The 25,846-nt window shown below is 50.8% G+C and overlaps 2 protein-coding genes across 10 annotated transcripts in view; one reads left to right on the top strand and one right to left on the bottom strand.

Annotated features, from left to right (window-relative positions):
* The window catches only part of PPP2R2B (protein phosphatase 2 regulatory subunit Bbeta), a 117,145-nt gene extending 106,038 nt beyond the window's left edge, over positions 1 to 11,107 (top strand). For all 4 annotated transcript variants that reach the window (XM_076349982.1, XM_076349986.1, XM_076349984.1 and 1 more), the window contains 4 exons: positions 1,439 to 1,603; positions 9,093 to 9,262; positions 9,825 to 9,916; positions 10,763 to 11,107. In XM_076349982.1, coding sequence (XP_076206097.1) covers positions 1,439 to 1,603; positions 9,093 to 9,262; positions 9,825 to 9,916; positions 10,763 to 11,042 — 707 coding nt within the window. In that variant the 3' untranslated portion in view covers positions 11,043 to 11,107. The remainder of the gene's footprint in view (positions 1 to 1,438; positions 1,604 to 9,092; positions 9,263 to 9,824; positions 9,917 to 10,762) is intronic.
* Positions 11,108 to 20,153: 9,046 nt separating this feature from the next.
* The window catches only part of TCERG1 (transcription elongation regulator 1), a 34,393-nt gene continuing 28,700 nt past the window's right edge, over positions 20,154 to 25,846 (bottom strand). For all 6 annotated transcript variants that reach the window (XM_076350273.1, XM_076350275.1, XM_076350278.1 and 3 more), the window contains 5 exons: positions 25,231 to 25,413; positions 23,960 to 24,139; positions 22,914 to 22,997; positions 22,557 to 22,657; positions 20,154 to 21,317 (listed from right to left, as the gene is read on the bottom strand). In XM_076350273.1, the coding sequence (XP_076206388.1) occupies positions 21,116 to 21,317; positions 22,557 to 22,657; positions 22,914 to 22,997; positions 23,960 to 24,139; positions 25,231 to 25,413 (750 nt within the window). In that variant the 3' untranslated portion in view covers positions 20,154 to 21,115. The remainder of the gene's footprint in view (positions 21,318 to 22,556; positions 22,658 to 22,913; positions 22,998 to 23,959; positions 24,140 to 25,230; positions 25,414 to 25,846) is intronic.

Raw genomic sequence — 25,846 nt, forward strand, 5'->3', positions numbered from 1 at the left:
CCAGCCCCACCAGGCTCTTTGCAGGGCACCCGATGGGGCGTTGGGTGACACTGGCATGGCGAGGAGGAGAGCTGCGGCAGCACCGCCTGCCTGCCCGGGGCGGTGAGGAGCACGTTGCCGGTTTTCACTTTTGTCGATAAAACCCAAACCTGGTCCCTGCCTGATGGAGAGTTGAGAAGAGGCAGTGCTATGGAGTGGAGTTTCTCAGTGTTGTGCATGTCACCCAGCCGCTGCACGGTTTGATGGGATTTGAAACCTCTGCTGAGCAAAGCATCGGGGCTGTTGTGAGAGGTTATGGCGGGTCAGAAGTGCAGGATCGCTACAGAACCATCGGGAGTGCAGCGTCGTCGTGACACAGTGTGGTCCTGTACCGCTTCTCATTGCAGACTGCCAGCATGCCTTACAAACACCAATACACCCAGACTTGGCGGCAGTTTGGGAGGGAGCGATCGCAGTCCCGCAGGGCCGTGTGCTGGGTTCAGGTCTGGCTTGAACTGGGATCCAGGTTCTGCTGCGGACCCACAGCACGGCCGGGCTGTGAAACCACTCAGTGGCTGTGAACTGCGGCAGCTTGTTCTGTGGGAACACTTGCTGTTGTAAAACACCCCACATGGGTGAGAAATTCGTATCCTCTTCTTTATTTTTTTTTAACTCCTGTCTTGCCAGGAACAGCAGGATCTTAATTTGCTGTCCAGGGGGAGAGGAAAGGTGCTGTTTCTTTTTCCCCCTCTGCACAATGGGTAAATCGTCCCATGCTGGGTGTCTGGATTGCACTGTAAGATCTGAAGCTGCTTCCACCGGTGACCGCTGGCTTGGTTGTCAGGCCGGGACGGACGCTTGTCAGCCATCCCCTGGGGCACCGGCTCTGTGGGGCTGTGCAGGTCCTTGCTGGCACCATCCGCGGGGCCTGGGGACAGGGTCTGCAGCTCGGTTTTCAACCCAGCATTTCACCAAACCCAGGTCTGTGAAATGTTTTGGAAATTACACATCCCTGGGCAGCCACCCCTGGGCTGTGGTGGTTTTCTGTCGGTTGTCATGCTCTGGGTTTTGTTTCCTCCCTGTTGTTTTCGGTGTGGTTACTCACCGTGCCCTGACGCTGCAATAAAAGACGTTTACTCTGGCCCAGGGCGAATGGGCAGAGTCAGGTCTTGTGCCGCTCAGAGGGGCTCCAGGCCGTGGTACCAGAGCTGCAGTCCCCGGCTGAACAGAAAACATGACAGACGTCGGCTTTCCCCTGCACTGGTGCTGGCTGGTCCCGGCTCGGCACTGCGGTTCTGCCCCAGGATGGTGCTGGTCTCCCGGGAACACCTGGTTTGCATTGGGTGAGGGGAAGCGCAGGTGCCCAGAGACATCAGCAGGAGGGGCAGCAGGAGGAGACCCCACGGGAGGAGCGGGGTCTGGGCTGGGCTATGTGGGGCTCCTTGACTCACCCTGCCAGACATCGTGGACATCAAGCCAGCCAACATGGAGGAGCTGACGGAGGTGATCACAGCCGCTGAGTTCCACCCGCACCACTGCAACACCTTCGTCTACAGCAGCAGCAAAGGCACCATCCGGCTGTGTGACATGCGCACCTCTGCCCTCTGCGACCGCCACGCCAAGTGTGAGTACAGTCCCCGCCAGTGGGACGGCAGGGACAGGGTCCCCTTTGGGTTAAAAGAGCCCAAAAAAGGGAGTGTGGAGACCGACCTGGGCTCAGGTCTGCCCTGCCACCTCGCCGCATCCTCCCTCTGGGTGTGCCGGGCTGTGGTCCTGCCTGCCCCTGGGCATTCCCATGGCCGCCTGCCCTCAGTCCTGCCTGTCCCCAAAAGGAGCAGCTTCCCCTGGGTCCTGGCCCCACACTCTTTGGGGGAGCGTGTTAAAAACCCCACAGTGATGTTTCGGCAGCAGCAGGTCCAAGGGCTCACTGGATCGGTGCACAGTGACTATGGAGCTGTCAATGCCAGAAGACAGGGAGTGCTGTGTTTCTTCAGGCTGTTTGTCCAAATAGCCTCATGTCCTGTTGTCAACTGTGGTTGATGCCGCAGGGGTCAGGATGTGCAGAAAAGCCCCCTCAAAATTTGGAGTAAGGTGGGCAGCTAGGGAGCTTGTCCTTGGTCTTCCCTGGGCTGATGTGATGGGTGAGCTGCTGCTGAGGCAGCCAGCTAAGCTTGGTTCCTGCTCAGCCTGTATGTGTCAGGAGGTTGTTACTAGAAATATTCTCCTTATCAGCAACTGCTCAGCAAAATAACGGCACGAACACCTACGGCTTTTATGGGTGGGCTGGTAAATACCTGTGCTGTTCTTTGTGCCCTAGTAGTTCCTGGAAGGCAGCTCTGTGCTGAGCGCAGTGTTGTAAATAAGACAGAAAGGTGGGACAGACCTAAAGGATTTTGGTATTTGCCTTAAAGACAGTGAAATATGGCAGAAGCAAGGGCTGCTGTGCTGTGTGACTGGACAGCTAAACCCCTGTGTCTCCTGTTCTTGTTTGAGTTTTCTTCAGAAAATGGCCGATATCTTGTGGGAAATTAAGGAGATTTTCAGTATTCAAAGTGTGATCATGTTACGAGAACAAGATGCGCAAACTGGGTGCAACTTTCTGGAGCCCAATGCTAATAATCTACATCCAGAGAGCACCTGGGTGTGTTTCAGAGTTAGGTTTGCTAGAGGCGTTAGGGAATTACACACCAGCTATTGCTTCTGGGCTTTTGAGCTGCGGTTGCAGTCTGATACCTGTTTTTAAACTGGAGTAAAGTGCATGGAGAGGAGAGCTTACATCACTGGCTGGAGATCTGGAAATATCAAATGGCAGTTCTCCCAAATCCTGAGCAAAACACACCTTTCTATTCTTGCATTTCCCGACTATGTCTCGCAGTCCTACAGTGATGGCTCCCAGCTGAGAATCAGAATACAATTAAGGAGCAAACAAAATTCATTTTCCTGACACTTCAGCAGCAGAAGCCCCCCCCCCCCCAGCATTCCCCTTTGTTTGGGTACTGCTGCGTCCCTCCAGCCCTCGGCGAGCACACTGGCCAGCGGTGAATCCCAGCTCGGTTTGACCTCTCCCGTGACATTTCCTTATTGATTTCCCTCCATCCCTCAGAAGCTTCAGCCTCAGTCAATTGCAGTTCAGCAGATGTGTGAGTCGAAATTGAGACAGTTCATCAAAGTTCAAAATGAAAAGCAACATTGGCTTTTGGAGGCAAATCTTCCAACGGAGACATTTAATAACTGTCAATATTTAATAAAAATGCAGAAGATAGCACTGCACATCCCAGTCATGTTTATTTAGATAGATGCAGTTTGCTGCTCAGGGCCAGCTTTTACTTATGTGCTTCTCTTATTAAATTTTGTTTGCCGATTTTATTTGAGGCTCCTGCAATCTGTGACATTGCGCGTGTTACCTCCAGCCGTGTAGCTGGCCTAAGAGAGAACAGCAGCTTCCATACAGAAATGCCTGCTCCGCAGGGACGTGAAGAGTCGTGTGCTACAACACTAAGAGGGGCAGTGGTCCTGCGAGGGGAGACCTACCTGGGCACACCATGCACAAAGAAATGGCGTGCGTTGTCCGAAGCACCATGGGAAGACAAAGGGGAGGTCAGGATTCCTGGAGCAGCTGGTAACGCCGGCAGAAGTAATCCTGTTTGAAAAGCATATGGGAAGTAAGGAAAAACCCTGTTGGGGGTTACTACAGTTATTTCCCCATAGCAAAAGGCATTGGCTTTCCACTTTTTTTTTTTAAGGAGCCACCTGTGATTGTACCTACCAAACTCCTGAGACAAAAGGCTCAAAGTACAGCCCGTTTCCCAAAGGGGGACCTTTGCCTTCTTGTCTTTTCACTGCTGACTGCGTTACAGCAACAGTACCAAACATTTATTCTTTGCTGAAAACAGTTTCAGCTTTGGTTAGAAACAAGAAGCACACAAAGTTGCTTTGATAAGGTAACCAACAGCTTACAGATTTTACTCTCCGGTATTGCAGATGTATTTCTAAAACAAGCCCTCCCCTCCTTGTATTTGGGCAGGCACTACTGCTTTTTGGGGAAGCCCCAGTGAGGAAGACCCAGCCAGACTCTGCATCGCTGCTGCTTTCCAAGCATGTGGTGGAAAGGCCACCGGTCTTCCTGAGGAGCAGGATCACCCCGTGGGCTGTGCAGCCCTTCTTGGCCATCTCAGGGCTTTGGTCTGCATCCCCATGGAGAGGGTGCTGATGAAGGCTGCTTGGGAAGGAGGGCTGGCAGAGGGAGCCGGCGCAGGGAGGGCAGCTCCTGCTCAGTGTCAGAGGAAAATAGGTTTGTCTGTTGTGTAACAAAGAATTAGTGTTCATAAATCCCTTCCATGACCTCAGCAGCCCAGATCTGCTTCTGCAGCAGGAGCAAAGCCACACAAAAGCCTTCAGCCGGGAAGCAAAAATAGCTCCCCCGAGCCCCTGCCCTGCCCAGCCGCGAGCTTTGGTTCTCAGACCCGCTCCACTCTGCCATCGGGGACTGGGTGGCACTGCCTGCGTGCTGTGACCCCAGTCCTGGCAGAGCCCCCGCTGCTCCCAGCGCCAGGAGTGGAGATGGTCCGGGCATCCCGCGGAGGAGTGGGCGGCTGTGGCCCTGCTGCCCGGTGGCCGTGTGGACAGTGCTGGCAGGGTCTGGGGACAGCAGGGTCCAGCCACCCCACAGACAGCAGCTTCCCCCGTGCTGCCTCGGGGATGCCAGGGCCCGTGTTGATGCTCAGAGCATGCTGCCAAAAGCACTTGGTTAATCTGTACCTCATCCATGAGGAAGAGGAAGATGTTCTGTTGCCTCGCTACAGATAGGAAGAATGAGGCAGAAAAATGAATCACTCAAGTTCACGGGGGAAATTGGCACCAGACTAGTAATTTCTGCTCCTTAGCCCGTGGTTGCAAGGCTCCTACACCTCTGGGCTGAGAGCGGATCGCAGAGTTGATTTTTCTGATATAAAGCAAAGCTCAGTTCTCTACTTGTGCTAGCTTAGCTTTTCCTCAGTGATAATGGTGATTAATTTTTGTGCTTAGGTGAACTATTGGTGGAGTTTTGACTTTTTATTTGAAGCAAGAGAAGAAGCAGAGGGTTAATGTATTTGCCCATGCAAGCGCTGCTCCACTGTGCTTCGAGGTTTCCATGGGGGCCCTGTTTATTATCAGATTAACTGGAGCCTCAGCTGAAATCCAGAGGGGTCAGGTGCCTTGCCCAGGGCTTACGCACTAAGTGGCTCCATCGCTTTAGTGCACAGGCCAGACGGGCCACCTTGCACATGTGAGCGGGCCAGTGTCCCCCTCGCTCCCTGACCCACAGGCGCTGCCTGAGGGTGGGCACCGTGTGGGGTGTGCGAGGGAGCACGAGGGAGCCCCCGGCACAGGCAGCAGCGCACAGGAGGCAGCACACGTGAGCCAGAGCCCAGCAGAGATGGCGACGTGGCTTTGCCCATGCCGGTGCGCTGTCAGAGGAGGTTCGTCTTGTACAGGTTAATACAGACCGCCAGTTAAACCCACAGCGTGCTTGCTGGTGGCCGGTCCCAGTAACACCCCAAAAGCTCAGCAGGGAATAACTATTGTGTAGGACTCGCCTGCTCAAGCAGAGCTTGGATTGATTGATCCAAAGTCCTTTTATCTGACAAGTCACTTAGTGCAGGTGGTCATCTGGTGCAACCTGAAACTCAGGATGCAGAAAAGAGGGGGAGAGGAGGAGGAGAGAGGGGGGCTGGTCTCTGCTAGCTGTGTCTTTCCAAAGAGAGGGGACTACAGGGGTAAAATAGCCACATCTGGACTAAATTAACTTCTCTGACCTAGGCATGTGGGTTTGGGGAGACACTCCCAGTGCTGCTGTTGTCTGCAGTGTGCTGCAGCTGAGCAGAGGGCTTTTCCCGCAGCAGCTGCCTGCCCTGACTTGAGACACCCACGTCCCGCTGGATGATGGTCTGGCCTTGCCGGTAGGTGACCCAGCTGCTTGGCTAGCGGGTGTCCTCTAAATGCCTGGAGAGGCTTGGCCTCGCCCCTGGAAATCACCTTTGCCAGCTCAGAGGAGAGGCTCTGAGCCACATATCCCGGGCTGCCACATGCCATTGACACAGGCAGGGATGAAACTAAAGAGTGCCAACTCTGCAAAGCCAAACCAGGCTCCAGCAAAACACATTCACTCCTGTGTTCCTGCTACCAGTGTGTTCTCTTTACCTATTTTTTCAGCTAAGTCTTTTATAGGGGAAAAAGGTTATATAAGTAGAGAACAGAGATCTGATTCCCTGTTAGAAAACTCACTTCTTTGTGTAGACAAAGCCAGTCCTGAGCAGCACTGGCAATCTGCGGGGCGAGCTGAGCTGAGCTCTCATTGTCCCAGGTTTCGGCTGGAGCAGAGCTGAGCTGGTAGTGTCACCCCCAGAAACTAATCATGTCCTTCCTCCGACCCCTCACAGGAGCTAACGATGTCCTGCTGCACAGAATAATAAGCCTGGCAAGACCTCAAGCTAAGAATTAACTAGTTGGTTGTGCAAAATCTCCAGGGGCGTGAAGAACAAGCCTCTTGTGCCACCCTGAGCTCATTTAGCAAAGCAGGAAATCTCTTTGCCTTTGCAACGCTCTCCTGCCTTCATCTGAAATAAAAACTTCCACCGGGTGAATCATTCACTTCTAACAGGGCGGGTGGTGGGGCTGAGCTGAGGTGACACTGAGCCCAGAGAGGGATCCGAGTGACAGCCACGGCCCCAGCCTGGGCTTGGTGACGGTGCAGTGCAGCTTTGCTGCGCTTTTGGTTTTCCAGTCTGTGTTGGTAACTGTCATGATTACAGTTTAAATGAGGATTGAGAAAGAAAAGACAGTACTTGAATTGATGTTAAATTTATTGATGAGTGAAAAAAAAACATTTGCTTTGAAGCTGCCCTGGCAGAGGGTCCCTCTGGCCGAGGGGTGCTCCAGCGCAGGGCGAGTGCAGAGGCAGCAGCTCGGGGAGGTCGTCTCCAGAAGTGTCATTTGAATGATTGCTTTCTGCACTGGTAGATCTGGTTTTTGCTTCCCAGTATCAGAGCCCTAGTACGGCAGGCAAGGAGACTGGTGCAGGGAGAATGCAGTTAACCCGTACCAGACTTCACCTCTTAGCTGCTCTGAATTTTAGTAAGTCGACGGCTCCTCTGCACTGGGCTGCATACGGGATGGATCCTGCGCTGGACTCTGTTGTGCGTGGCTGGATCCTGCACTAGACACAGCGCATGGCTGGATCCTGCGCTAGACTGCACACCCCCTTGCTGTCCCGCTGGGCTGGAGCTGATGCTTCAACCCCAGCCCCTTCCTGGGCATCGCTGCAGCCCGTGCTCCTCTTCGGTGCCAGCTCCCCCGCAGGCACGAGGGGACGGAAGAGCCCTCGCTGCTGCTCGGGCAGGACCCAGAGGATGGGGAATCGCTGGAGGAGGGAACAGCAGGGCGCTGGCGGGGAGCAGAGCAGATGTGACGCTGTGCCAGCGGGAACGCTCCCTGCAGCCGTGCCAGGGCAATGCGGTACCTGGCGTCAGAGAGCTGTTCCCAGCCCTCTTCGTACCGCAGACGTCTCACCCTTGCTGACTTGTCTCGGTGCTGCCTCAGGTCTTGGGTTCATTCTCTGAGGCCTTTCTTGTTTGATAGTTGATCTGCAATTTAACATTTTCTACTTCTACAGTATCAGCAACAATTTCCTCTTGCCCCTGTACTATAAACTGAATGCCTTGACATAAGTTCACATACACGCATCCATGATGGAAACGCAGCCATTAAAACAAGCCTCACGAAGCCAGCCGACCTGGTGTGAGCAAACCTGTGATGATTACAGCGAAGACAAGTCATGGCATTCAGATGCTCTCCACAGACTTCCTCAGATCTTTGTTTTCTCTTGTTGCTGTCGCTTTTCTTATTTAAAAAACCTGACGTGTCATCAGATTTCCTGCTGGTGATTAAAGGACCCAGCGCTGGGTCCTGCTGTGGGCAATGCCGTTTCTGATTTGTAGAGCGATCATTTATACTGGCACTTCAGGCATTTTTTTCCGCCGTACTCAGGAGTTCAGGCGTTGGTACCACAGGGCTCAGCAAGGGGATGATAAAGCCAAGCGAATGCCGGTGCTCGGTGTGGCATTGTGCAGGGCATGCTGCCTCCAGGGTGTGGAGTGGCCAGGCCAGCTGCTGGCACATCCCCTGCTCTGGCCACCGGTGGGTTGGAGCCAACAGCCGCCGCGGCGGAGGGTTTGTAGTGGAGCCTCAGTGCTGGGGACAAGAGTTGGACAAACATGGCTGGCAACTGGATTTTTCTCCAGTAGAGAAGTGAAGCGATGTGAGCTTCTCCGTGTTACCCAGCAGTAGCCTTTAATGCTGTGCCGGAGAGCTGTCTGTAGAAGTGGAAAGAAGATGTCCCTGCATCAGCAGCATTGCTCTTGATGCATCTCTGTGATGGTTTTTTAAAGCCATACTTGCCCAGCTGATGTTACTTTGAAATCCAATTTGTAAATACATTTAATTTGGAACTTTACCGGTCTCCTTCAAACTGGTCAACGGTGATTTATTCAAAGACTGATCAGATTAAATCTGTAGGTTTATGTGGCTATAAAATATTTATATTGACTTTCAGTTATACTTCACATTGATTTCTAGAGAGCAGAAGTGACATGCAAGGCTCTAAATCTTCTGGGCTTCTGTGGTGCTGTTGATAGATTGGTCTCCGATGATACTTCTTGCTTATTGTATGCATTGAAAACAAAGGAGCTTCGACTGTGCCAAGTCAAGTCCTTAAAATACAGGCATTTGTCCGGTCTAGGCCAAACCCAGAAGTGGGGAGCGTTTGCCCAGCCCACTGTGGTGGTGTCCCGTGGGGACGCGGGTGCCTCTGCTTGGTGGAGTGGGGCCAGTGGCTCCGGGGCTGGAGGGCGTTTGGGCATTGGCAGTGGCTGCCCCAGGATGCCGGCTCGGTGCCGTCTGTAGGTCTCGACAGCCAAACTGGAGCCTCCTTTGCCGTGCAGCAGCGTGGCTGCAGGGATGCCCGCTCCCCTCCCAGGAGCATCCTGTGGTGCCGGGGTAGGGCGGCAGGTCCCTGGCCTGGGGACAGGGAGCTCCTGCCTCGACTGATGCGGGGCTTGTCCTTTCCTCTTCCGCAGTTTTCGAAGAGCCCGAAGACCCAAGTAACCGGTCGTTTTTTTCCGAGATCATCTCCTCAATCTCTGATGTCAAATTCAGCCACAGTGGGAGGTATATCATGACCCGGGACTATCTCACCGTCAAGGTGTGGGACCTGAACATGGAGAACCGGCCCATTGAGACCTACCAGGTGAGTGGCACGGCCGGGCACCTGCAGCAGTCAGGCACCCGCAGTGCTCCTGCCCAGGCCACGCTCCCAGGACAGCAGTAGGGGGGACGGGTACAAACCTGATGGATGGGAGCGTCGTGCCATTAATTCATGGAAAGCAAATGAAGAACTGTTAAATATGGGCTCAAGTGGCCTGGTGAATTGTAACCCACATCCCCAGGTTGGGTGTGGGTGAGGAGGGGAAGCTCAGGTGCTGGCAGCCAGGAGGGCCGCGTGGGAGGCAAGCACAGGGGCAGAGCAGCGGTCCTTGCCACCCTCTGCTAGGGGACGTGCTCTGGCACTGCCCGATGCTGCCCGAGCCATACGTGAAGCAGTGATGGTGCTGCTTCTTACAGTGGAAAGGTGGCCGTGATCAAGGGCATGCGATAATGGTCCGTGCCCGATGCTGCCCGGCTTGGCTGTGGAGAGCGTGGAGCTGGGCCAGGTCCTTCAGCCCCCGGCGAGCGCTGGGCTGGTGTTTGCCGGCTGCTGGGCTGTGCCAGTCGGTGTGGGGGCCTCACGTCCCGTCCCTCCCTGCCGGCAGGTTCACGACTACCTGCGGAGCAAGCTCTGCTCACTCTACGAGAACGACTGCATCTTCGACAAGTTCGAGTGCGTCTGGAACGGGTCCGACAGGTGAGCGGTTCGGCAGCGCGGCTCCACCTCGGCACCCAGCCAGCCCTGTGGGTGCCGAGTTCGGCCCAGAAGGTGCACGCTTTGGGATGGCCCGGTGGCTCCCGTGTCCCTGTGCGGTCCCTTCGCTGGCCTTTGGCTGGGTGCAGGGTCTGGAGAGTTTTCCTGTGTATACAACAGGGATCACCTAAACCTGCACCCCCGTACCCAAGCGCTGCTGAGGGTGTCTGATAGGGTCCCGGCTCTCTCCTCCTCTCAGGACCCACACCTGGAGGAGGGTGGTGATGCGTTTGGCTCCAGATTGCCAAAATCTGGGGATGACAACTATCCACGCATAAATCACACCGAACCAGGTGGCAGAAAGCAGGATTGCCACATTTTTTTCCCTGAACCACCAGAGCTAGTTAACAAGACACAACTGGGCCTGAAGCCCAAATTCCAAATCTAATCCAAATCTCATTATGCCTCTGGATATTCAGTCTGCCTCTAGTCATGAGGTAGTTTGCCTCTAAAAAGGTATGAAAATTACTCGGTTCAGGTCAGCTAAATCTTTGCCATAAAGACTGATCTCTGTATGTGGTGTTACCCTGAAAGGAATTGCCTCCCCCATGCACATTCCCTGGGCTAAGGAGGAGAAGGACATGGGGACATGGCTTCACTGGCCGAGCCTGAGCCTTTAGGCGCAGGACGGGGCACCAGCTCCCTGGTGTCCTGGTTGTGCCCCCACGTCCTGTGGGTTCTGTGCCGGACAGGTCTGGGATATCGCAGCCGGGTGGGCGGTGGGACTGGGTGGGGGGGGGTGGGGGCCGGGGCTGCGCGCGGTGACCCGTCCTTCCTCCCTCCTCGCAGCGTCATCATGACCGGCTCCTACAACAACTTCTTCCGCATGTTCGACCGCAACACCAAGCGCGACGTGACGCTGGAGGCCTCGCGGGAGAACAGCAAACCCCGCGCCATCCTCAAGCCCCGCAAGGTCTGCGTGGGCGGCAAGCGGAGGAAAGACGAAATTAGTGTGGACAGTCTGGACTTTAGCAAAAAGATCCTGCATACAGCTTGGCACCCCTCCGAGAATATCATTGCCGTGGCAGCAACAAATAACCTGTATATATTCCAGGACAAGGTTAACTAGGAGGACAAGTTGTTCATTAGGAATCTCATGTACTGAATACTAGTAAACACAAGATTTCAAATGTTTCTTTTCTTTCTTTCTTTTTTTTTCCTTTTCCTTCCTATTCCTTTGTTCAGTTACTGCTCTGCAGATAGCGGCTGTGCAGAGGCGAGCACTCCTGCAGCCCCCGGCGCCTGGGGCAGCGGGGAGCACACCCAGCAGACACCAGATTTCTCTTTATTTACGCGTTGAGAGCTAAGACGTAACATGGGGCAGTTGGGGCAGTGTTAGGCTTTCGCTGTCCCGGTGTCCCCAGGCGACGCTGGGGTGGCTGTAGCTGCCGATGTACGAGCGTGGTGATGCAGTAGTGTGGGCTGTCAGCAGTCGGCTGGGGAGGAGGAGGGGAGGGGGGCGTGCGGTGTGTGCGGGGGTGCACGCTGTGTGCCCTTGGGGAGTTTTAGTTACAGCAGTCCCGCCCTGATTGTTTTAAACTTGATCCTGGAAATATTCCACCTGTTATGTTGCAAGATCAAAACGTCATCCCCTTTGCCATTTTCCACATTTGTCTTTTTATTACTATTATTTTGTGTTTTTACCAACAGAGACAGCAAAACCAAACATAAAATGGAAAAGTTCAGATTTGCAATGGACAAGCTTAGAAGGGGGGGATCTGCTGCGCACCAAGACGTGTCTGCTCTAGCCAGGCTGCTACCTTCCCCCCCACCCCACAGAAACTCTCCTGAGGATTTGGCTTTGTAGATACTGTGGTGCCTTTTTTTGGTATATGAAATACCTTTATAAATGATGCTTCCAAACTGCATTGATTGCAAACCAGATTGAACCTGGGCTTTTCTTCTGCATTTCTTGTCTTTTGCTTTGGTCATTTTTTCTTGTTCTGTTGTAAGCTCTTGCATGTTGTGACTGTCTCTCTCTCCCGCTGTCTTTCTTTTTTAATTTATTTATTTATTTATTTGATTTTTTTAAAGATAAAGTATAAGTTGCTAATTTATGACCTTCTAAAAAAGAATCCAACCATATATTGCTGTTAGCACCTGACTGCTTCAGAGAGAGGCTGTCTGTGGTCCTACATTATAATAATAATAATAATAATGATAATAATAATGAAAACAATAACTCTTCCTCTTTGCATGGCAAGGCTGCCCCTTTCTACTCTAAAGATTGTTCGGGTCCCTCTTTTACTTGAGCAACCGTTCAATAAAAAAAAACCCACTACTGAATTTTCAGTCAATCTGAAAACTGCTCCTGCAAAAAGCAAATGAATAAAGAAAGTCAATTAAAAAATTCAACACTGTCACTTTAGAAGTGGCTCCGTAAGGGTGACCCTGCTGTGCATCCATTCTGCTGGGGCAGTGGGCATCCCACCAGCACCTGCATCCTTGCAGGGACGTTCACACGACTCTCTAAGGGCAAAGTGCCCTCTTGGGACAGCCTCTCTGCGAGGCACCACGAGGATTCCCAGTGTGTCCCGCGATGGCCTCCCAGCTCTTACACCCGACAAGGGAGACAAACTGCCGCTTACTCAAGGAGCGCAAGGACTGCGCGGAAAACCAGGAGCTGCGCAGCGGCAGGGACCCCCGGCTGTGCCCCGGGCCAGGGGAAGCCGCTGCCCCGGCCCCTGGGACGGAGCCTTGGGGTGCTGACCTGCTGGGACGCCCCGGCCCCACGCGCCTGCGCAGGGCAGCAGCGGGGAGAGCTTGCCACCTTCAGAGGAGTGATCACAAGGGGAAAAAAAACAAAAACAAAGTGCACTGGCTTATAAATTTATTACAAGTGATGGCTTTCAGGAGTAACTTTTTTTTTAAAAAACGAAATGGTAAAAAAAAATAGCAAGAGTAAATGAACCATTTTAAAAAAAAAAAAAAAAAAAATGTTCTTTTTTGGTTCCTGTAAAGAAAGCCTGCACTCTGGTATCAGAAGTAAAGTTGTCCCAAATGTGTCTCTGTGTGAGTCGCTGCTTGTGCCTCTCGTGTGCTGGGTGACGATAGCTCTGTGGCACCCAGACGGCATCTGAAGAAGGTCCCTGGTCAGAGGTTGGCTGCCAGGTCTGTGCTGATGATGGACGGCTGGGGGTCCCAGAGACCCCCGGGATTCTGCATCCCTGCTGAGGATAAGGGACATCAGGGCAATGGATTATTTGGTGACCGGTGAGTAGGAATACAGCCTCCCCCTCCAGCAAAGCGCACCGGGGCGAGGGTTGATCCTTGGGTGCAGGGGGCCATGGTGAGGCCGAGCAAATGTCCCGCCGGTCCTGCATCCGCCACTGGCAGTGTGTGGGAGGGGGTGCGGAAGCCCAGGGATGTGCAGGTGTCCCTGTGGCTTTGTCACCCATGGCCCTGTCCCGGTCAGGATGCATTTGTGCATGGGTGGGGAGGGTTAGTGCTGCTGCTGGCACAGTCGGGCATGGCGTGAGCTGTAGTGCCAGGGAGCTCGCAGCCGGAGCGGCCGTCACCAGCCTCAGCTAGGAAGAACATCAGCTTTCGGAAACCACGCTGCCGGCCAGCATCCTGCACCACACCCAGAAATCACGTCTACGAAACTCATGGTGATCGTCCATAAGGAGGGATGTTCGGCATTGTACCCATCCGTTGTATGTGGTTTCTGTTCTTCCCGCTGCAGCCACACGTGCAGAGCCCTGCTCACAGCCCAGCGGGGCCGGTGGCCTTTCCCACGTGGGGAAGGTGCCGTTTGCCTCATGGCTGCACACATGCTGTGTTACCCTGCGACGGACCGCAGTAGCTCCCGAAGATGCCGGGGTGAAGCGAGGGAGTGGGGTCCATGCCATGACTGCTGGTGCCGGTGCTGTGCAGGGGTCGTGCCGGGGAGGAGCCACCACGGCTGGCTGTGCCTGTGCTTTGTCCTGGGGGACTTCCTGGTGTGGCGGCCTCCGTCGGCACAACCCTGCGAGTGGTGGAGCCCCCACCGTGCACTCGAGTGCCAGGGAGGCATTAATTCCCTTTCCACAGCTTAGCTAAGTGCAGCGGGGCGGATAAGCTTGGGATGTTGCTTTCTTTTAAAACAGTCCCTTCTGGTCATTTGCATCCTGCGGCAGCAAGGCAAAAGCAACAGGGATCTTGAGGGGCGCTGAGGAGGGGAGATGACCGTAACCAGGCTGGGAACTGGTTGTATTCAGCAACTGCAGTGAGCCCTACATCCGTCAGTGAAGCAGTCACCCAGCGTGGTACTTGAGCTGGCCCTTGGCGTTCATGTGCAGAAAGCTGTCCAGCTGCAATCCCAAATGCTTTCTGCAGCTGTAGAGGGGCGTTTGAGAGTACTAAGGGATGCTGTATCGAGGCATGCATGCTGTGCGAGCAGCATTGGTTGATGCCGTGTGCAGGATGCTGCCCGGTGCACGTGGTGTCTGAGGGGCAGGCTGCCGGCTGACAGCCCGTAATCGATGTCCTGCTCACTCATGCAGGGAGCAACATTATCACATCCCAGATATTAGCCCCGCAGCCCAGCCTCAGCACTAAATATCTCCAATAACAGGGCTATGTGGAGTGACAAGGGCTATTACTCTTGCCCTGCAGCCTGCCCTCTGGAAAATGGAGCTGCTGGACCCTTCTGTCCGGTGACGGTGCCTGGGGAGTGAGTCAGACCCCGTCGAAACTCCACCTGGCATCAGGGGCTGGCTCAGTAGAGTGAGGCAGGAGATGAGCACTTCCATTTATCCAGGGTCTCTCTGCCGGAGCCACTGGCTAATGGGAGCAGGACTCCCCTTTGCACAACATTTGCAGGAACAGATCGTGGGTGATCACAGAGGGATGTTCATGCCCATAAATGAGCTGCTCTAGGTGGACTGTTGAGCCTGCACCCTCAGCAACCTGATCGAACACCGTATCTCACAGAAATCAAACACAGCTTTAGCTCCACACACAGGCTTGGTAGTAAAAAAAAAAAAAATATATATATATATTTACTGATCCTAGGGGTGCTCCTGGCCTTGAGCAGCGTTTCAGCTGAAGCCAACAGGTCAGTGATACGAGGTGAAGCTGGGCCCTTCTCCCTGCCCTGGCCAGAGCTCGGGTGAGATGCTGCAGGTCGCTCCCGGCACCGCGATGGCTGCAGAGCTCGTTGCCTCATTGCCTCCATACAGACACTGACAGCCAATTCATCATGAAGAGGAGGGGCAGTTTCACTGAAAACTCCCCCCCTCGCACTCAGGGAGCGCTGTGGAGGAGCCGGGGAGGACACCACGCAGCTGGGGCTCCTCTCGCTCCCTCCTGCTCCGGTGCAGGTTGGGCAACTCCCCGCCACAGTGAAGAGCGGTGCCTGGACCCCGCGCTGATGGCTCCGACCTGTCACAGAGACTGAGGCCTGGGGCTCACCCTCCACTGCCCAGCGTGCAGAGCAGCAGGTCCTGCAGTGCTTTTCAGGAAGAATCCGGGTTTATTTTCCATTTGAAATCACTGCTGATAGCTGAGTTGGCTTTACAATAAACCTAAAGCAGGATCTGATGCAGGAACCGCTTGCCTGGGTGAGCTGCAGGTTAGCAGTTATCACCGTACTGTCCGTCCTGACCCACGCAAAGGTCTGGTGCACTGTGCGTGGCACAGAGCGAGCATGGGCATGGCAATGACAAGCCCCATTCTGCCTGTGCTGTGTCATGCCGGCCCTGTGCGCCGTACTGGGCGGGAAGGGGCACACGGGGAGAATGCAGGAGGGCCGTTGTTCGTGGTAAATCACTGGGAGTGTCCAACAGCTCACCCTCTTCAGCAGGACAAATCTCATTATTTGATAAAGCATTAAAACAAACTGTCGGTTCCTCTGCAGTCTGTGTGCTAATTCTCTGCTGTTCTTGGTGACAAATTTAAACAGCGGCACCTAATTAGAAGCTGCAGGGCATGGATTATACTGTCAAGGAAATGTTATTCAGACACTCGTTTACCTTCACATTAACTGTATGACCTTAATCTACTAAAATGTGCATGGATTCAAGCCCTGAGTTTATTCCTCGGTGTGCAGGGCACGTCCAAGTGGGGCAGCTGGGGGCGGCAGGGGAGGCACCGTGAGCGTTTTCTTCCAAAGAGCCTCTGGGTAAGTCCCGGATACTCAGAGAGCTCTTCAACATTTCCAGCAAGGCTTTTGACGTTTAAAACAGCCACATTTGTCTTTACCTTTGTGAAAATCGAGTTACGTGTAGAGCTCTGTAGACTCAGCTCACGGAAGGATCAGTCATGGCTGAGGCTGTGCTACTGTTGATGGGGTTACAAGGGGTGGGAGGGGAAGCCCAAAGCGTGGAGCTCTCATTTCCAAGCATTTTAAAAGGTTGTGGCATTGCCCCTTCAGGTGCTGAGATCAAAGCTGAGCCTGGCGGCTCCGCAAGGCACGAAGGTGCCGGGCTCCTGGTGGGGGGCGCGTCCTGCAGCCACATCCCTGATGCTTCTCTTCGCAATAACTGGAGCCCCCCATGTCCTTCAAGCACCTGGAGTCCTTTGGGACAGTACTCGAAAGGTCCTGTGTCAGAGTCCGACTGAATGTGTCCTCCCTTCCCTGTCACAGCTCTCTCCTGCGTTGCTGCAGAGCCTGCTCAGGGCCACGTCTGAGCTGGGTCCCGTCCCCCCCCCGGCCACACTCACCCCTCTGTGCAGCCCAGCACCCCGGTCTGCCGCCAGCACACCTGCACCAAGGAAGCAATGGCACATCAGCGAAATATCATTAGAAAACCAGTGCATACCAGCTCAAAATTAAGTTTTAAACAGATTATTTGGGACTGGAAGTTCTTACTCGCTCCCACAAGTGGAGATGAGATATGATAAAATTAGACTTCTGCAGCTGTCATTAGCCACTGACCATAATCATTGCTCAGCAACAGCCACGCTCCCACAGTGCCATGAGCATGGCATCAAAATAAAATCACAAAGTTCATAATAAATACTCTTTTCTTCCCACCCTTCTGGAACGACCTACTTCACCATTGCTTTCTTTGCTGTGAATCCCTGGCTTGCTCCCACAAGCCTCGGTTCATGCCAGGCCGGGCATCTGAGCACAGCTCGGCTTTGGCAGGGTACAAGGGCGAAACACCCTTGCGAAGGCGCTCACTCACCCGGCATGCGTGGCTGGACCCACCGCAGGCCAGCAGCCACACGACATACATGGGAAAATAACTTATTTCTAAAGCTTGTGGAATGAACGTGAAGAAAGCGACAAGGAATAGCGCTGCTGAGTTGATACCTGCTTACTCTTGCAAAATAACAGCAGGAGCTGGGTGCATGACTGTGCGTTATCACTGCCGTGGGGACAGCTGACAGAGGTGTGGGCGGAGGGCAGGGTTACGGAGCTGGGGCCATCGGGCACCACGTCCCAGGGCAGGGGGGGCACCAGCTGGGAAATGTCCCCAACAGCTGGGAACGTCCCCAGGAGCCATGAGAGGTGCAGGTTGCGTTGGCTGCACGGGTGGCACAGCCCTGGAGCTGTGGCGGCCGTCGAGGGACCCCTGGTGCTGCCAGCCCCTTATCTGGGGAAGGAGCAGAGTTACGGGACCCTGTTTATTGCTGTTTGAAAGACAGGCTGAGATCCCTCGGGAAGCCTCAGGTTCTGCACTGGTTCCTGAAGCAGGAGACCGAAGAAGAAACTGTCAAGTGGCGCCGGGTCTCTGCTCAGCAGCTGGAAACAGTGACATGGTCCCAGGAGAAACAGAACCCCAAGACTGGGACCGGCCCTCCCACCAGTGATGGACCGCAGCTCCTTACCCCAGAAACGAGTCTGGCTTTTCAAAATTTGAGTTTCTTTCCTTTTCCTAAGCTTGCTTAGATTTAACTCCTGCCCTGCCAGCCTGTTGTGAGGGCTCAGCCACAGCAGCAGCCTGACTGCAGGGCTGGGGGAGCTGCTGGGCTGCCACAGGAAAGGTGCTAGAAAAGTTGTCAGCATCCCTTATACCCAACCTCCTCTCTGGAAGAGGATCCCATGGGATCGTCCCGCTGGGGGACACAGGGGACCACGCCCAAGGTGCTGCAGGGATGGGGGGCCAGCTCCGTGATATCGTGCATCACCAGCACATCCTCCAGCAGCATTGCTGTGGCTGCAACAGCAGCACCCCCCCACCAGAGGCCCAGTACGTTAGGCATAATTGCTTTATCCACAGAATAAGCAGATAAATAAATGTTAATGAACATCTGGTCTCCATAAACAAGATAAATTAAAATTAATAGCAATCTTATTCATTTAATGAACAAGTTAACCGTATTTTAAAACAGCCATAAAAAATGCATGGCTTCCTGCAGGGCTGCGCTAAGCTGAGCGAAAAGAAATTCATTTACGGGCTGAGCGGGGCTACGTCGTGCTCTCACAGTGAGCGGGCGCGTTGCCACAATTCCCACCACCAGCGTCCTGCCCCGGGCGCCTTCCGTGTCCCAGGCGCAGCCACGGACGCGGCGCTGTTGCCCAGAGGGCACTCGAGGAGACACGAGGGCCCGGCGCAGGCCAGCAGGCACGGACGGGCCACGCCGGGAGCAGGGAGGGCTGCGGGGTCCCCCCTGCGCCCGCCCCACGCCCAGGGGCTTCAGAGGACTCTGCGCTGTTGGCGCCTGAGCACTGAAATGAGCTGACCTGTCTGTTAGCGTCACTGCTGTCAGCTGGAGTCGTCTGACCCTTCACTGCCGAAACCCTCCCGTGCTGTGGCTTAGTAGACTCTTAGTTTGTTCATAAAAACGAAGATTTTTAAGAAATTTGAAGTTAAAAATCACTTTGCTGTTCGGTTTGCCCAATAGGGGTCTGGCTGGTGACGCGTGGGGAGCGGGGCGGCCGCCGTGGGGGTCCCCCCACTGCCCCCCCCCCGCCCAGCAGGAGCCCCCGGCCGCCCTGGTGGAGCCGCCACTCACGGCGTGTGGGGTTTGCTCCGGGCGCCCCGCACAGCGCCGGGGTGCGGCGCTGGCTGGCCAGGGCAAAGGCCGCCCCCCCGCCCGCCCTCCTGCTGCCAGGCACCTGCAAAGGTCGGGTCCGGCTCGGGGCAGCCCAATGCAGAACCAACGCTTTTTTTCTGAATTGATGTTATTGCAGCAAACACTTTCTGGTGTTTTGTCCTTGGCAAAACCATTCCTGCTCACCTTGTACCGTGTTCCTGCGCCAGTTCCTCATGTCCCTCACTCCTGTTTTCAGATGTGAACAAATAAACATGAAATCTGCCTGCCTGAAGCAGGCAATCCAGAACGCTTGAGACATCTGACCTGCAAATACATCAAGAATTTGTTCAAAATTAAGAAAACTGCTGAGGGTCTGACTTGCTAACACAAATTTATCGGCAGCAGCCGCAGGATTTCTCCAGGTCCAACAATGACTGCGGAACCGCAGGCAGCTCTGCCGTCCCCACCCCGCCTGCGCAGCCCGGGCTCCCCACGGCCCTTGCAGACCACTCCACAGCCTCCCCCTGCTCCCCCGGCAGGCACACAGTCAGAGTTTAATTTCTGTACCTTCCAGGTGGGAAGCACACTTCCCAGAGGGTCTAACGTTTTTGGCCTTACGCAGGCTACAATCCTCCTTACTCCACTTCCACTCCCAGCAAAGGCATCGCCCCGCGCTGGTTTCCGATGGCTTGGGTGCCGCCACGCTGACTGGAGCGGGCAGGCACTGAGAGAGAGGAGCGATGCTTGCCCCGAGTTTAGGGAGTACGTTCTTACTACAAGCACCACGTTTCAGATGTCAGCAGTACAAATCCCTCCCAAGCTGTCTACATCTCTGTGAACAACCTTCCGCCTCGGTGCTCAGACTGCAAGTCCCAATGGCTGGCCACCAACACAGGAATTGCTGGGGGGGGGGGGGGGAATCAGTTTCTCATGGAAGAATCAATCCTTCCCCACCCCTCAACTCAGAGGAAGAGATCCATGTCAAATACAGAAGAAACAGAAGGAAATACTTCGACACCACCATCCCTATCATCTCATATTTAAGCAAAAGACTAAAGAACTAAACTAGAAAATAATTTTGTTTGGCACCCCATTGCACATACCCTGACCTGAACGCTGCTGCTGGAGTTTAATCCGATGTTGCGCAGTGCCTCAGGTACTGTTTTGCCAAACACAGCCAAGAATTTAGGCGATATGACTTCAGTTGTTTGCTTTACTTGTAAATTCACAAGTCCAACAAAATCCAACAAAAACTGATATTAGGCCTGTACAATCCATATATAAAAAGGGTTGGTTTATTGTAGTTCAAATACATAAACTGAACAATCCCAACATTTCAAAATTAAACTTTAGAAACACAAGTTTAACATTCAAAACAGGAGTATTGTTTACAAGAATTGCCCAGAGGGGAAATCCACAGTCTAATCCAGAAGTATGTAAAGATCACTTTATCGTAAATAAAAATGTGTTTATACAACCGTCCTGTTCTGCTCCGGTAACCACGGTTATTTACCAAGTGTTTCCAACTTCGAGTAAAAATTATTAGACAAATCTTCACTTGGGCAGAGCAACCTGATTTTGCTTCTAATTCATGGATAGGGTAAGGAACAAAGCAGACCTGTGAACAAATTTAATTTGGTCTCTTAGTCCTAATTCTCCTCTCTCAGTTCTGACTCTGGCTTTAATGGATTTAGTTCCATTTGCAAGGGTGAAAGCAGGCAGGGAAGTGGGACTTGTGTTTCCAGAACGCGGTCTTCAGTAATCAATAATTTAAGCTACCAGACAGCATTTCACCTCCTCGGCCAGGGACCGTGGGTAACCATTAGGAAGCTGGTGGCACACACGTAGTACAAGTTCAAACCACGAGCGCGGTCATCCTTAAGACTCACATGTATGACACTGCTGAGAAGAATGCCTCCAAATATCAGACATCCACACCTCATATACAGATACTGCATTGCTCCGAGATCTGAAGTTACCAAACACAGCCCACATGTTCGGATTTTTGTCAGTCATGCCCCAAAGAAACTCATAAATACCTTTAACGTGGGTTTTTTGTTGTTGGTTTCCCCCCTGCCCACCCCGAGACCTTTATGTTCACAGATGCTGCTTCTTCCTCTGTTCCTCAGATGGTTTTGCAATATATTCACGGTAATGTATATGTATAAACCTGACAGATGGCTCATGCAAGCTTTTTGATTTAACAGATACCCTTGGCTTAAGAGTATTTTGTAACTATTTTGTGGTTCGTCTTGTAGGCTCTGAAGCTGTGGGTGGTGGAGGCGGGCCTCGACGGTCCAGGTCATCTACATAGGACACAATGAGTTTGCGTCTCTCTTCTGGTACACAGTCAAGTACCAGATATCGCTTGTCGTTTTGTAATATCTTCTCTACATCTTTCAGATGCTGATCTGACTCCTGGATCAACTTTTTGGATCTGAAAGCAAGCGTAAGAATTACCACCTGAGAATGCCCCGGGAACCCACCCTGCTCCCGGCGGTGGCTGCTATGAGCTCAGAGAAGCTGCCCTCACCGTAAGAAAGCGCAGGTAGAGTCAATGAAAGGCAAAGCGGGGAAAGGGGCAGAGGCCTGGGTATCTTCTTAGCTAGAAAGACGCTGCTTTAGGTCAGGACTAGGCACATCAACTACTCTATGCACAGGAAATAAAGGCTTGTTGCCTACGTTTGTGCTACATTAATTAAGCACCATGGAAGACTCGTGCCTGGCTGCAACGGCCTTGTACAGCACTACCTGAACTATACAAATGCTAAAACCTAGAGGGGACAAAAAAAAAAACCCACAGAATTTTAAATTCGGCATCTAAATGAGGCAAACAATTAGAATTTGGATGTGGAAGTCTCAGCTACAGTACAGCTTGACTGATTAACAGCACCGGCTTAGAGCACTGTCATTCAGCTCACTGCCAGCAGCACCACCTGAAACCAGAACTCCAATACACTACAGCGCTGACCGCAAAGGAACCATGCAGTTCATTAGGATCCAAAGAACTTAATTTCATTTCTTCTTTTTAAGTGAACTCGTGTTTCTGATAGGAAACTTGTTTTGGTCCATACCCAAGATTCTCTATCAGCCTTACTATCCCCTGAAACTGAGTGAAAAAGTCAACTACTTTGTAAATCTACCCACCCGTAAGGCACACCCTTTCAATGAAATCCTCCCACAGAAACCTGGCAAATTATTTATGGTTTTTTTAATAAAATTTCAATGGAGCCAGTATTTCTTTGCTGTCTACTCCAAAGTCCTGAAACAGAGTCCTCACTTCAGTACTGATCCCTCCTGAGTCTAAACCACCCAGACTAATACAGACTAATACAAACACAAAAGATGGCCCTCACCACAAAATGGCCTGACAGCTCAGGCTGAATTATTCTATTCACAGAATACTGTTCCGAAGCCAAAGAGAACCTCACACCTGTGTTGGTCTGATTTTCCTTACTTGTTAGTCAGCAGCAGCAGCAATGTCAAAATAAAGTAAAAAGAGGTCTCTAGCTGCTGCAGACTTTTTTTTTTTTTTTTTGACAGGTTATGTAAGGTTGTAAAAGTGTAACTTAGACATCAGCTTATGCTAGGAGAAAAAACAGACATCAGCTTGTTGCCATTTATATGGAAAAGCACAATAAAAAGATTAGTCCTTTGTTGACATTATGGTACACACCTGTACGTTATAAATTTGGTCTCTTTCAATAATGTTCGGAAGTCAGCTTTGGCAGTAATGTATTTGTCTCTAATGTATTCCTCAAACTCCCTTTGTTTTTTCTGAAAGAAAAAAGATAAGCTTAAAACACTGAATGCAGATTAAGTACTTCACGCGACTTAACATACTGAACATATATAATTAACATGTAATGATTGCTTTTTTCCTTATCTTTTACATTTCTAATTTTAAAAAATAGTATTTAAACAATAATAGTTCTGTTCACATAAAGCAGAAACCACTTCAGCAGCCATTAACTTACTTCCTCTGTATCCTGCACTATACTGAAAGTTAGCAACAGTGATGCAAACCACTTACCCTGTCACTCGAAGAAAATTTAATGCACCTTGGATCTTCTTTAATGATTTTTTTCACTTCTTTCCATGTTGATGTTAAAGTTATCTTTCAAAAGAAGCAAAAATAGTTAAATTAAAATAAAATTAGATTCTAAGAATACGGAATGTAAATATTGCTACATCCGAAGCTTTTAAATATCTCCCAAGTCCACCGACAAAGCTGTTGCTGTATTTTTAAGTGGTGGGGTTTGATTATTTATACTACTACATTCATATTTTTAACTAGTTGATTTCATATATTTGCTTTTCTTTAGCATTTTGAGATGGCATTTTCAGATCAAAGTCCTCACAAACATCATTTACATCCCAAAGTCTTTTTTAGTACATATTTATGTATATGAATGTGTTGTTAAAAATTACCTACAGAAAACTTGCTTCAGAATTACATGTCTCATTTTATTCTATCACACTAAAAATCTGCCTAATGTTCTAAGCACTTTTGACTAATGCATTAAAAAATGAGGTAAAAAGTTTCAGGTTAAGAGAAAGCTGACTGAAGTTGGTACATAACTAAAAAAGAGTAAGACTCACTAAAACCCCACAATACACAGAATAGGTGATAGATTTCCATAGCATTACACAGAATAAAAGTTCAGATTCAGTAGCACAAGATAAAGTAGAACATCAAAACAGATCAACTTGATAAGATTATATACTGATATTCATTGAGACAAATACACTGGATATCTGAAAGAGCAAGATGCCATATAGTAAAGAGTATCAAATAACTCAGTGTTGAAGAAATGTAACATCCTGCAGGAGATAAAAAGATCACTGATTAGAAATTTAAATGTAAATGAACTGTATGTTAAACCAAAATATTACTCAAGATAAACAGGTAAGGAAACATAATGCACAAATTTTGTTAGGAAGAAGAAAAGATAGTGGTGAAGCAAAGCGGCCCTGGAAATAAAAACAAACAAATCAGATTGTGTGACAGAAAATCAGAAAAAGATAAATCACAATGGGCTGGCAAAGACTTGAAGTTTGAATATGTACAGCTCTTACCGCTGAAGTTTCATCCAGAAGTTGCCTAAAGTGTTCCCTCTTCTTTTTGGTAAGTGCTTCAATGTGTTCATTAAAGAGCTTCTCTTTCTCCTCTCTTTCTAGCAAGGAGCCAGATTCCCATCGATGATCTTTGCGTAGAGTCCTTCTGGTATCAGACCATGACACATCTGAAGAACGCACCTGAGACAAAAGATGATTATTTTTTGAAACTATTTTTTCTACAGTTCACTGATACTTCTTATATACTACTTAGTTTTTTTATTTCTCTTGGTTTAAGTTAAGGTTCAAATTAAAGATTAAAAAAACCCAAACCAACCAGCTTTTAAGTAAGAGACTGTAGTAGCTTCCCCATAAATACTAAACAGGCAGTGGCAGAAGGAATTACTTTGCATCATTTCAAATGCAGATGGAGATACCCCACTGACCTGGCTGAGTATTCTCTCAAAAAGAAAAATCCAGCACCCTCCTCTGTGCATAACATACTATATTAACTGTAAGTGGTCTGGAAAGGCAGCCTCAGAGATAATTATTTCCAAAGAGACACTAGGAGCTTTGCAGTGCCTTGCTTCTAGCCTGGAGCTAGGAGCTGTTGCTTTATGTTACTAGCTATACCACCAGACCAGAGTGATGAGCCATTTATATCCTGCCCCCTTATAAAAAGATTTCAGTGCTGAAATGTGGAACCGAGCACTAGTAATGTGTTTGGATTTTATATCTTACACCATGGAGCAAGGACATAGTACACATACTGGTGAAAACTCGTTTTACTAATCCTGTCCTCTGAAGAGGGCATTCACCATACAGGAACTGCTCTCTCACAGATTAGCCTGACCAGCAGAACAAGTAAACATACAACATAGCAGAGAAATGGTAAGACAAAGGCGCTGTGTTTGGAGCATGAAGAAGAGACAACGCAAAAATAAAGGGACTATTCCTAATGCTCAACAATATCTAATTTTCCAACAGACTTACAGAAGTTTACAGTAGCATGACTGAAAATCTGCCATCACCCATGAGACTCCAGAGAAACACAGCAGGAACAATGCTATCCACTAACTCCCTGGGCAAGATGCCAGAACATGAACCCTAAAGGCAAAGCACCTCTTCCAACCAAGGCAAAACTCCCAACAGTGAGTGGAGACCAATGGGGAGAAGACAACAGGATTCTATTTCTATATAAACTTAACTACAAATGCCAAAAAGCTTTTCCATAGTGCAACAGTTAGAAAAAGAATGCACTGACAAGCTGAGAAAGCTTGTCCATATCTCACCATGTCAGACAGAAGCGCTTTGAAGTTTTGTATAGCTTCTTCCCGTTTGTGCTGCTCACGTTCTCTATCAATTTCCTTGGTTTGCTCCGAACGAGCTTTCTGGACTTCCCTTTCTCGTTCACGCAAACTTGCCTCAATGCGAGCTTGTCTTTCCAGCTCCTTTTCTTTTTCAGAATCTAAATTCTGAAATGTAAGAACAAACTTCTCTCAATAAAAAGAATACAACACCTTTCATATTTTCATTAGACAGGTAAGTAAATTAAAGGGTTGTCAAACTAAAGGCATGTTGGAACAAAATACTTCAACGTGATTTGAGATCTATGGATTACAAAATTTTGCTTCAATAGCTATGTTGAAGCATTATACGGTTTACATGGGGGAAAGAGAAGTTTGGTCACAACACTGATCACAGAACAACTATGCTCAGGAACATGTTGTCTGTGTACAGTGACAAACTGTGAATAATGGGGGGGACGGGGGAGAGTGGTATCACTATTTTTTAGCCCAGTTTTACATTCTCAACTATTAATTGCCTGGAAGAGAAAGGTAGGAATATTGGATTAAGAGAAAAGAACCAGCGAAGGAACTGTGTATGAACCATCTATATTCCTGAAGG

This window comes from Aptenodytes patagonicus, chromosome 12, assembly GCF_965638725.1.
Source record: "Aptenodytes patagonicus chromosome 12, bAptPat1.pri.cur, whole genome shotgun sequence".
NCBI lineage: Eukaryota > Metazoa > Chordata > Aves > Sphenisciformes > Spheniscidae > Aptenodytes > Aptenodytes patagonicus.